This window comes from Carlito syrichta, unplaced genomic scaffold (assembly GCF_000164805.1).
Source record: "Carlito syrichta isolate Samal-C Ts95f unplaced genomic scaffold, Tarsius_syrichta-2.0.1 Scaffold315057, whole genome shotgun sequence".
Lineage (NCBI taxonomy): Eukaryota > Metazoa > Chordata > Mammalia > Primates > Tarsiidae > Carlito > Carlito syrichta.
Window position 1 is genome coordinate 176,185 of NW_007259153.1, and position 12,204 is coordinate 188,388.

The 12,204-nt window shown below is 41.8% G+C and overlaps 1 protein-coding gene and 1 pseudogene across 4 annotated transcripts in view; one reads left to right on the forward strand and one right to left on the reverse strand.

Moving 5' to 3' along the window:
- Positions 1-708: 708 nt before the first annotated feature.
- On the forward strand, positions 709-1,668 carry LOC110594394 (annotated as a pseudogene).
- A 4,631-nt stretch (positions 1,669-6,299) lies between these two features.
- PCMTD1 (protein-L-isoaspartate (D-aspartate) O-methyltransferase domain containing 1) overlaps positions 6,300-12,204 on the reverse strand; it is a 47,326-nt gene continuing 41,421 nt past the window's right edge. For all 4 annotated transcript variants that reach the window (XM_021706033.1, XM_008072268.1, XM_021706034.1 and 1 more), the window contains one exon: positions 6,300-9,474. In XM_021706033.1, coding sequence (XP_021561708.1) covers positions 9,107-9,474 — 368 coding nt within the window. In that variant the 3' untranslated portion in view covers positions 6,300-9,106. The remainder of the gene's footprint in view (positions 9,475-12,204) is intronic.

Sequence of the window (12,204 nt, forward strand, 5' to 3'; positions counted from 1 at the left end):
AGACACATTACTGAAAGCATTTTTTTTTTTTTTTTTGAGTTGGAGTCTCACTCTGTCGCCCAGACTGGAGTGCAGTGGCCGCTCCCAGCCACCGCAGCCTCGACCTGCTGGGCTCCGAGATCCTTCCGCCTCAGCCTTCCGAGTACCTGAAACTACAGGCGTGCGCTACCACGCCCGGCTAGTTTTTGATTTATTGTAGAGATGAGGTCTCCCCAAGTTGCCCGGGCGGATCTCGAACCTGCGGGCTCAGGTAATCCTCTCACCTCAGCCTCCCAAAGTGCTGGGATTACAGGCTGAGCCACCGAGCCCGGCTAGCATTTTTATAAGTACATCAATGTGCTGTGACTGAGGAAATGAGCAAGGTGTACACAAGAGTCTAAAAACCGAAATGAAATCAAGAAGCCAGCAAAGTGAGAAAACTCTGAAGGCTGGTTCAGCTTGAGACTATTTGTTCAGCCACGGGACATGAACTTCAGGGACTGGAACAGGGACTGGAACAGCAGTGTACAGGAAAAAGGAAAACCCTTTCCTATTTCAGAAATCTCCCGTTGTGTTAGTCCACTCTGCATTGCAAAAAAAAAAATAACCCAGGGCAACCCCTTCGGGTCCCCTCCCACCATGGGAGTGTGTCTGTCCTCTCAATAAATCCTGCTTACTCAAAAAAACAAATAAATACCCAAGCTCCGCTTTCTCTTCCAGTTCTCCATCATGGCGCAGGATCAAGGTGAAAAGGAGAACCCCATCTGGGTGGGGGAAAAGGGAGACAGACTGACCCTGGCAGCCAAGGTTTTGGGGCAGCTCACAGGCTTTTCCAAAGCTAGCTCCACTGTCAGATCCTTTGGCATCAGGAGAAATGACAAGACTGCCGCCCACCGCACAGGTTCATGGGCCCAGGCAGAGGAAATACTGGAGAAAGGGCTGGATGTGCAGGAGCATGAACCAGGAAAACATGACTTCTCAGACACGGAAAACTTTGGTTTTGGTGGAGCGAGAAGACAGAGAGGTCGTGACATGGAGTCTATGATAGGAAGTGGCAGTTTTATTCACACTGGCGGACTCGGGGGCTGATGCTCCCAGGCCGAGCACCCCAGAGAGGGAGGAGAGGGGTCTTACACCTTTGTTTAGGTAAGGGAGGGGGGTCGTGTGGAGCGATTACTCATTTTCTTTGGAATTCACAAGGCTGTACTCAGCAAAATCAGATTTTCAAAGAACAAACGGTTTCCAGGAAATGCAGGGCGAGGAGGGGCTGTAAACTGATAAGAGAGCAGTTGGGTAAGTTTGTGAATTAGTTACTCTTTTGCATTTCCAAGTCAGTCCTTGGCTATTTGCTTTTTCTCACACAAAACTGGTCTGGCGGGTTTTCAGAGCTCGATTTTGATTTTCAAAAGGAATACTTTTAACTGCTACCAGCCCCCTCTCTGTCACATTGGGACCCAGGAACACATCGATCTGGGTATCAAATACGATCCAAGCATCGGTATCTACAACCTGGACTTCTATGGGGTGCTGGGTAGGCCAGGTTTCCAAACTGAATCAGCAAAGCGGAGGCCGTGCGCTGGTTCCAGCAGAAGGATGATGGGATCATCCTTCTTGGCAAATAAACTCCCGTTTCTATCCAAAAGGCCAGTACAAAGTTTTCAGTGAAATGTAAAAAAAAAAAAAAAAAAATACAGAGACTGGGTAATCGATAAAGAAAAGAGGCTTGCTTGGCTCACAGTTCTGCAAGCTGTACAGAAGCATGTCCCTGGCAGGGGCTTGGCTGCTGGTGAGACCTCGGGAAGCTTCCACTCACGGTGGAAGGGGAGCCTGCGTCTGGCAGGCAAGAGGGAGAGGGAGAGGGAGAAGGCGGCACCCGGCTCTTTGGAACGATCGGTTCTCCCACGAGCTAACAGAAGAACGGCCTCATCCCCTTGAGGACATCAAGCCACTCATGAGGGATCCGTCCCCGTGACCCAAACACCCCCCACTAGGCCCCAGTCCCAACACTGGAGACCACATTTCAACGTGAGACTTGGAAGGGACAAATGCCCAGCCCCATCACCTGTATAAAGCCACAGTCGTATCTTAAGGGTGAAGTAATCCATCCCCCACCCCCACGCCCTGCACCACCATCCACCCGCCTACACACCCCAGAGAATGCAAGAAAAACTGCTTATTGCTAAGGGGAAAGCAGGGAGCAAAACTTCCCTAGAGGTAGGGCGTTTCCAAAGTAGCCTTCACATGGATTTTCAGGCCACTCTACCTGGATGGTCCCAAAAAACCTTAAGAGGAAGATTTTAAAAGTAATGAGCTGGCAGCGATCCTGGCAAAAACAACCTAGGCCTCTAATAATTTCCCACAGATAAGGTTCTAGGATACAAACTCAGTCGAAACCCCCCAAACGCAAAAGAAACAGAGCTGCGGGTCAGGCGCGGTGGCTCAAGCCTATAATCCCAGCACTTTTGGGAGGCCGAGGTGAGGGGATCGCCTGAGCCTATGGGATAGAGACCAGCTCTGGCAACTTGATGAGATCTCATCTCTACAATAAATTAAAAAATTAGCCGGGCATGGTGGTGTGTGCCCGTAGTTCCAGCTACTTGGAAGGCTGAGGCGGAGGATCGCCTGAGCCCAGCAGGTCAAGGCTGCGGTGGCCGGGAACATGCCATTGCACTCCAGCCTGGGTGACAGGGTGAGATTCCAACTTAAAAAAAAAAAGATAGGAGAAAAGAAAAACATAATAGGTGTATAGCACAAAATTTAATTCTATAAACACTGAAAATGAATGCAATGCTTCAAGCCAAATGCAAAGATTGTCAGAATAACTTAAGAAACACAGCTATATGGTGTTAAGAAACACGCCTAAAACATAAGGATACAAAAAATGTTGAAAATAGGAAAAGATACCCTAGGTGACTACTAACCAAAAGAAAACTGCTATATAAATATCAGACAAGATAGACTTTGAAGCAAAGAATATTACTAAAATAAAGAGGGCTCCAAAATAATGTTAAAGGTTTGAAGCACCAAACAATCCAATTATCATTGCATCAAAATAAACAAATCAAAAATAGAAAGAATTACAAGAAAGAATTGACACTGAATCATCAAAGCAAGAGATTTCACCAAATATCTCTCAACAATTGACAGGCTATGTGGGCACACGCATAAAAATTTACTTAGGCTACATTAGATTTGAACATCATAAATTTTAAAATGTATTCAATTGACATGAGTAGTACACTGGACATCTGCAGAACACACATTTTCTTGAAACACACCAAAAGTCATTTCTTTTTAAATGACTATCTAAAAGCAGTAAAAAAAAAAAAAAAGGCTGATCTCGCTCACTTCTATTCAGCACTATACTGAAGGCTCCAACTAGCAAATCTGGCAAAAATAAAAAGAAAAGCCAAAGGGGGGAAAAATGGTTAAAACGTATTCATGATGATATGAATGTCTATTAAAAACCTAGAAGACTCATAAGAGATAGTGTTGGATTGAAGTAATACACAAAAATTAGCACACGCCTGTCATTCCGGCGACTCGGAAGGCTGAGGCGGAAGGATCGCCGGGGCCCGGCGGGTCGAGGCTGCGGTGGCCGGGAGCGGCCACTGCCCTCCAGTCTGGGCGACCGAGTGAGACTCCGACTCAAAAAAAAAAGAAAAAGAGAAACAGAAATGAAAGCCTAGACACGAAACACAAATACCTGAAAACTTAATGTATGTCAAAAGTAACACTGCAGAAGAAAAAAGGGACGTTTCAAAAGATGGTTCTGAAAAAAATGATCAATAAAAAAGCAAACTTGACCATTATTCTCATCATACACACGAAAATCAAGCTTCTGTAAATTTAAATGTGAAAGGCAAAAATCACAGAGCCGCTATAAGGAAATATAGGTTAATATTTCCATGACCCTGAATGAGGGTGTAGGAAGAAGAAACATTTGACAATTAAAATTGAAATGCCAATTCATCAGAAAACATCATAAACAGAATGAGAAAAGACAAATAACTAGCAAATCAATTTTTAAAAGGAAACTGCCTAATTAAGTTTACAAAGGACTTGAATACACTTTACAAGAAGGGACTCCAAAACCAATAAACACTAGATGATTTTTTTTTTTTTTTTTTTTGAGTTGGCGTCTCATTCTGTCGCCCAGACTGGAGTGCAGTGGCCGCTCCCAGCCACCGCAGCCTCGCCTGCTGGGCTCTGGCGATCCTTCCACCTCAGCCTCCCAACTAGCTGGAACTACAGGCGTGCACTACCACGCCCGGCTAATTTTTTATTTATTTTGAGATGAGGTCTCACCAAGTTGCCCAGGTGGGTCTCGAACTCCCGGGCTCATGCAGTCCACTCACCTCAGCCTCCCAAAGTGCGGGATGACAGGCTGAGCCCCCGAGCCCAGCTAGATGATTTTTAAAAATTCCTCAGTGAGTAACCTTATGGCTAGACATGGTGGCTCACTCTGTCATCCTAGTAGCACTTTGGGAGATTGAAGCAGGAAGAACACTTGTGACCAGGAGTTCAAAACCAGCCTGGGCAGCATGGTAAGACCCTGTCTCTACCCAAAAAATTTTAGTAACTTGGGAGGCTGAATCAAGATGATGGCCAGAGCCCAAGAGGTAGGGAGCCAGGACTGTGCCACTGCACTCCAGCCTAGGTGACAGAGTGAGGTCCTGTCTCTCTAAAAAAAAAAAAAAGAATAAAGGAACTTCTTAATAAGTAACAAAGTCCCTGTAAGATATTTCATACTGCCAAACTGGCAAAACCTCTGTCAAGTGTAGGCAAGGATGTGGAATAACTGAAGCACTTAAGCATTACTGGAAGAAACACATTATTATGCTATTTGGGGAAACACATTTGCAACATCTAGGCAAAGGTGAATATAATCATTTTCTATGACCCAGTAATTCTACTCCTAGACATACACCCTAGGAAGATTCTCACAAAACACACAAAAGAATGTTCACAACTCAACTATTTGAGGGGCAAAAAATGTCCATCAACAGTAGAATAATCAAATTGTGAAATGTGAACTAACGACACACAACATGAGTCAATCTCAGAAAGATAATGTGAACAAGCAAGTTTCAGAAGTGTGCGACTTCACAGTGTGACTCCAGCTTGCGTGATGCTAAATAAGACACTATTTCGAACTGACAGCATACATAGTAGGCAACAGCAACAAGCAAAATCATGATACGCACAAGAGTTACTCCCGGCCGGATGCCATGGCTCACGCCTCTAATCCCAGCACCCTGGGAGGCCGAGGTGAGAGGATCGCCTGAGCTCATGGATTCAAGACCAGCCTGGGCAACTTGGCGAGACCTCATCTCTACAATAAATCAAAAAATGAGCTGGGCATGGTGACGTGCGTCTGTAGTTCCAGCTACGTGGAAGGCTGAGGCAGAAGGATCGCCTGAGCCCAGTAGGTCGAGGCTGTGGTGGCATGAGTGTGCCATTGCCCTGCAGCCTAGGCAACAGTGAGACCCCAACTCAAAAAAATAAAAAAAAAAAAGTGTTACTCCTGAGAAGGGAGGAATTAAAATGAGATTGAGGGTCAGTGTGGTGGCTCACACCTGTAATTCCAGCACTTTGGGAGGCCAAGGCAGGAGGACTGCTTGAGCCCAAAAGTTCAAGACAAAACTGGGCAACAAAATGAGACTTTGTCTCTTAAAAAAAAGAAAAAGAAAAGAAATAAAACAACACACCTGTGGGGGGGGGGGGTGTTTAACTGGAAGCCAGGATATTGAGGCTGCCATGAGCTCTGTTCATGCCACTGCACTCCAATCTGGGCAACAGAGTAAGACCATGATACAGAAAAAAAAAAATGAGATTGGGAAGGGACTTTTACACAGTACACAGTAATGCCCTATTAATTGAACATAAGAGTAAGTATACACATGTACCCACCTACATGTACAATAAATTGTTTTTCGTTTTTAAAAAAATCTGTCAGTTTCGGAAAGACACACTGAATTATTATTTCTTGTACTTCCCATATATCCTATAAGTATCCTTATCTACTGAATATTTTATAAAAATAAATTTAACCAAAGTGAGGACAAAAGGGAGGCCCAAACTTTACCTATACAATGACCACTTGTATACCTAATCTTGAATTGTACCCCACGTCTTTAAAATTTAAAAATAAAGTAGATTTAAAAGAAACTCCATATTCTTCAGAGGTGGTAAGAGACAAAAGGAAATGAAGTGTCCAAATATAGACAACTGTATACTATAATTCAGCATGTCAAGGTGTACTGAGATTGTCTAAATTAAAATAGAAGAGAAAAAGAAAAAGCCAGGCCACTGGAGAATGATGCTTAATTACATGTAATCATTTATTTAAAATAATTGTCCACGTCTTCCAATGATTTAACAGGCTGCGTTTCACTTTATCTTCCCAAACAGACAGAAATCAACGCTTACACTTTTTGTATTTTATTTTAACCACTATGTATGCTATCTTAATAACATTTTTCTTCATTAATACTAGAACCACATATATTAACCAATGAGCAGTACAGATTTAAATTATCATTTTGGGTAGCTGTGGTGTTGTGGACAGATTCTTGGGTTTTATCTGATGCTGGATGCTGTCTCAGGATCGATCTGAAAGAGCTGAATGTCTCAGGCAAAACATGCCACCACTCTAGACCTACTTCTCATCTGCAAAAGAAACGCCTACACTAGAGGATACCTATTATTTTATCTGGCTATAAAATTCCATGACTGTATTCCCCATCATTTTCACTTACATTTACTTCACCTTTATTTGCTACTTCTCCATCTATAAAACATAATTTTCCATACTCACATAAACATGAATTTGTTAAAAAATAAACAAACTCAAAATATTCTTATTCTAGTATATCCGCATTAATAGATAAAAAGGCTTTCACTTGAATTTTCCTTTTTTATTTCTACCTCTTATTTAATTCAATGATAATGTCACAACTGTAAAATGAATGCATTTAAAAACACAAAAGATATATTTCAGTGACAAAAAAATGCAATCATCATGAAAATCTACTGTACACTTTGCCAAGGTCAAAAAATTAAAAGTAATATGAAAAAGTTCAATCTTCAAATATATCCTAAACAAAAACTCTCTCCTAAATAATAAAATCATCATTTAAGAATATGTATCTTTATACACCAGGACACCAGTTCCAACAGCAAAACACCAGGAGGGAGAGGCAGATAAGATGGTAACTCTCCCCCAGCTTTTCTAGATAAAAACATGTGGTCACCAGGAAGTCAAGATTAAACTTCTAAAGCAAACATTTAACTCAAAATAAAATGAACATTCCTAACAGATGACAACAGAATGAAACTGATTTTTTTCATTCTTAGATAGAAATGAAATGGGAGCATTTCTTAATAATTACATTTGGTAATCATCTAAGAAAAACTATAGAGATAACCCCCCCTTACACTCCCAGCCACAGGTGTATAAAACAAATGCCTTCCATGAAATTGTCTTGTTACATGACTAAAATATCCTCAATTACTTGGGAAAATTTCATGCTTAGACTATTTCAAACACTTGGCTTTAAATATGTGTAATTATTGCAGTTGACATTTTTTAAACAATATCTAAATCTTACCAGAGAGATAATCTTTTCAGTATACATTGATTGGGCTTCCTTAGCAAATCTGAACAACTATTGTAATAGTGATGCTGGTGGTAATTAGTGATACTCTCACATTTTTCCCTTAAGAAATATATAACCCATGTAACACTAAGCAGTACACATGTTACACTGTACACTTTCTTAACAAGGAATGACTGTTTTCGGGCCTCACTAAGAAAACAAGCAAATAATGGCACTGACTACCTGTTTTATCACCAATAAGCTACAGCAAAACTCAAATGATGGATAGTTTATTAAGTATGTGATATTAAGCAAAAAATGAAAACCATACAATTTTACTAAAAGAAACATAAAAACCAGGGAAGAAGTTAAATGCGTAAGGCGTAGGTCCCAAAGATTACACTGATTCTGAACTGGATTTCCAAAGAAAAGGTTTCCATCTACATACGATGTCTTTGACTCTCTCTTATACTAGAAAGCTCCAAAGCAAATGCAGGCAAGCTCAGCCCTACTTTGTCAAAGATAAATACTCAGATAAACGAAAAGTTCCATCTGTTAAAGTGCATCTGCGGCCAGGTCTGCCCTGGCCCTGCCACTCGCGGCCCCCGAGGCAGCGGCTGGCCCTCGTGCTCTTCCTCCCGCGCTCTGGCCTAGCAAGAGCCACACGGCACAATGGGTTTTTTTAAACCAAATACTTTATACAGTGAACTACAGAAAAAAAAAAACCCTACATATACTGGCTTCTAAAATTCTAAAGTTAAGACAGCCTCATTATTTTTAAATACTTAAAATGTAAGGGGTCCATACAAGCTAAGAATTGTATATTAAGTATATACTTTCTACTTTAATATTCACTTGCTGTGCTCTTAAAATCTCTAGGAGAGAAGCAGATATTTGACCCATGTCTTTTGGCAACAGATTCAATAGCAAAAGTAGCAGGGTTGTAAAATTTTATAAAACTTGTAGTTTTTTTTTTTAAAGCTAAATTATTCAGTATCTTGTATTGTTATTGCACTCATGTATTGCCCGGAATTATATCTACAGCAACTCAGCAACAGTGATTGCAACAAAAGGTAAACAGGCCTACAAAGCACTTGATCTCCTTATTGGCAACAAAGTTTTCATAGGTGAAATGCAAACAACTGCAATTCCGATCAGACTGCATATGCTTGACAATTATTCAAACCTTATACAAAATTAAGTCTACCCCTCACCACTACAAATCTGTAAGGACCCAGAAAAGGATTTATATAGTACACAAAGTCTTGACTATTGCTGCATTCCACTTTGAAATCACTGAGTTAAACAGCATTTTTTCTAAGATTCAAAGAAAAATAGATTTTATAAAAGGGATTCTTTTTAATCACGGCATACATCATTTCAGTTACTGAGAGAAACAAGTTATGTTCTCTTCCACTGTAATTTGCTCTGATGAAAGAAATAATTCTCTCCTTCAACTTCTAACAAACGCTAGGTTTTCAAGACTCAAGGAATTATCAGTAGGCATTCTTTCTTTCTGCCCTAAGCTATTTGTCTCTAAAATATGTCAAGTAAGCTTTTAAGGATTCAGGGAGGGGCAGCTTCATGATCTTTTCTCTCAGTAAATTCTGAGGTGGCTCCTCTGGCTTCAAGGCGTCACTGTGATCTTTCTCTTCCTCTTCTTTGTTATCTTCTTCCATCCGTTCATCCTCCTCACTGTCTAGAGGCTGAGGAATAAGCTGATTGCCCACAAATACGTAAGTGTTGATTCTCTGCTTAACCCTCTTTCGTTTCCTTTTGGGTGGAGCCCTTTGCGGAATCCCCTTGGCCTGCATCTCATCGTTTATGAAGTTTCTCAGTGTGCGACGGATGTATATACGAGCCAAGTCCTGCAGATTCCTGACAGCACAGGGGGCTAAAAACACAAACAAAATAAAACAGAAATAAAACATTATATACTGTTCATTTTTTCCACAGAACAAAAGGTGTCTCTAAACAGATTTCAAAAAATACACAAACTCTGGCTTTCATCTAGCCAAGACTTCAGGGTATATACATATACACCAAGCACCACTGTAGATACTGAGAGGAGGGGTTCAAGAGTGTAGGGGCGTATGTGTTGCTATTTATATGCATAAAAACTCTCTGGGAAGAATAGAATCTTTAGAAACAGAACACAGAGAACTAAGTCATCAGGGGACAAGAAAAGGAGAGAGACTTTACCCTGAATATCCTGTATTGTTTTTTATGCTTAAATCATATGAAAAGAACTACCTATTCAAAGCAACATTTGAACAACTGCCTCAATCTCAACTTTAAGACAATTGCACGCATATGCGCACGCACACACAGGCACACACAGAGGCTTCTTTCTTCTGTAATCAACAAGTAGAATTAGTTCATGGCAAAGGTTCATCAGAAATCATGCTGTGAACAAATACCTGAATAACCTAAAGAAATATAGAGGTTTTTTTGTTTTTGTTTTTGTTTTTTGAGTTGGAGTCTCACTCTGTCGCCCAGACTGGAGTGCAGTGGCCGCTCCCAGCCACCGTAGCCTCGACCTGCTGGGCTCTGGCGATCCTTCCGCCTCAGCCTTCCAAGTAACTGGAACTACAGGTGCGCGCTACCACGCACGCCTGGCTAGTTTTTTTGATTTATTGCAGAGATAAGGTCTCGCCAACTTGCCCAGGCGGGTCTCGAACCCTCGGGCTCAGGCAATCCACTCACCTCAGCCTCCCAAAGGCACAGGATTACAGGCTGAGCTATCAAGCCCGGCTAAGAAATACAGAGTTTGTAAAAAGTTACTGGCGCTTACTCATATAAAACACATCACAGAGTTGGAACTCATCTTCTGTCTGTTCAGATGCACAAACATGTAAACCCTACTAGCAGCATAAACTCTTTGTAGCCCGTCCCGATATTTTACACAGAGAATTAAATTATCTTCACCTAACTCAAAATTAATATCCCCTAGTTTCCACTCCTGTAGAAATAAAACTATTACCAAGGATTCTTCTCAAATATCTAAAAATAAACAAAATAAAGCATAGCCTTTTTTAATTAAGTGGCATTAATTTTTTTCATCATTTATCTTTCTTATCTCTTCACTCTGGGTACTCTTTTCTGGATGTATCCCCCTTCCAAACTTTCTGTTGTAGCATTTGCAATTCTGCCTTCTTTAGCTATCTATATATGGCCCGCCTTTGCATTTAGATTGTGAGCTCTGGTGGGAGGGACTGGGGCTGCTGCCTCTCGGTGCTTCCATCCAGCCCTGCAGATACCAGCCAGGCACAGAGCAGCTCTCTGCCCAAGGCTAGCAGCATGCTTTGTGTTCCTCCTTCCAGCCACAGTGCCCCAGGCTATGCCCAACCACATCAGACACACCTGGCAGGAGGAGATAAGAGTCTTGAATAAAACCTGAGAGTCCAGACTTTTAAACCCTATTCAAAGGTCTCTTAGCACACATCTGCTGGTCCACTACATAACTTTTTCTTCCAACTGTCCTTGTCAACCCCATAGTGAACCCTGAAATGGAAAGAATTTCAGAGTCACACCTGGCATACTCAGCTAGAAACCATTTTCTCTCTCGGTCTGGTCCTGTCCCCGACTATATGTAGTGGAACCTGGAACAACATACAAGAAGTTGAGTTCAAATCCTGCTTCTGCAACCAATCCGTTTTGTGAACATGGGTAAGGAATAAAAGATGAGAGATCTCACTCCCTGTATGTTAAAATCTGCGAACTACACTGCCCGCTCTGCTACTCACCACATTATTTAACATTCATTGAACAAATATTGGCTCAACTATAAGCCAAGCACTGTTAAAGAACATATTTAGAAACAGTGGATGACTCATGCTTCGAAGTCTGCGCACCCTGCACTCATGGAACTCACGTACTCACATGTTTGGGAATTGTAGGTAAGGAAAAATCAGTTTTAAAAAGAAAAACGGGATGGGGGAAAGCAAAACACCAACGGTATGAAAGAGAAGATCTCGTGGGTAGGGTTACTTTCAACTGGGTGGTCACAAAGCTCTCCCTGAGGAGCTCATGTCTGAGCTAGGATCCAAATGATATGCGGTAGCAGCCACCTACAATATGAGGTAATCTTGAAGCAGAGAAAACAGCAAAACCCCGAACAAGGTTAGCGTGTTCAAGGGGCCAAAAGAAGGCTAGTGCAGGTGCTGTCTGGAGCACGAGACCAGCTGAAACACTTCAGAAACCCACATGAGATATAACCACGCTCTGACAGGGTGGGTGGTAGTCTAGACGAAGAGAAACGGACACATTTCAGAGAAGTTTTGAAGATGGGATGGAAACGGTTTGGCTGTGTGGGGTGAGGGAGGAGCAAAATGTCATGGAAAATGCGGAGGTTTCTAGCCTGAACTGGGTAGATGTTGGTGTCAGTAACTGATAAGACAAAGACAAAGAAGATCAGGAAGAAAATAAAAAATGTGTTTGTGCCAAATCTGCTATGTCTACTATATATCCAAAATGGAAATTTCAGGGATAAAAATGATAACGACGTGTCACACTCACTGCCGTTTCCAATGTTTTACACAGAATGATCACCTAATGCTAAGAGGTGACACACCCTGCTTGTGTCTGACAGCAGGGTCTATGCTTATGTCTATCCGACCACAAG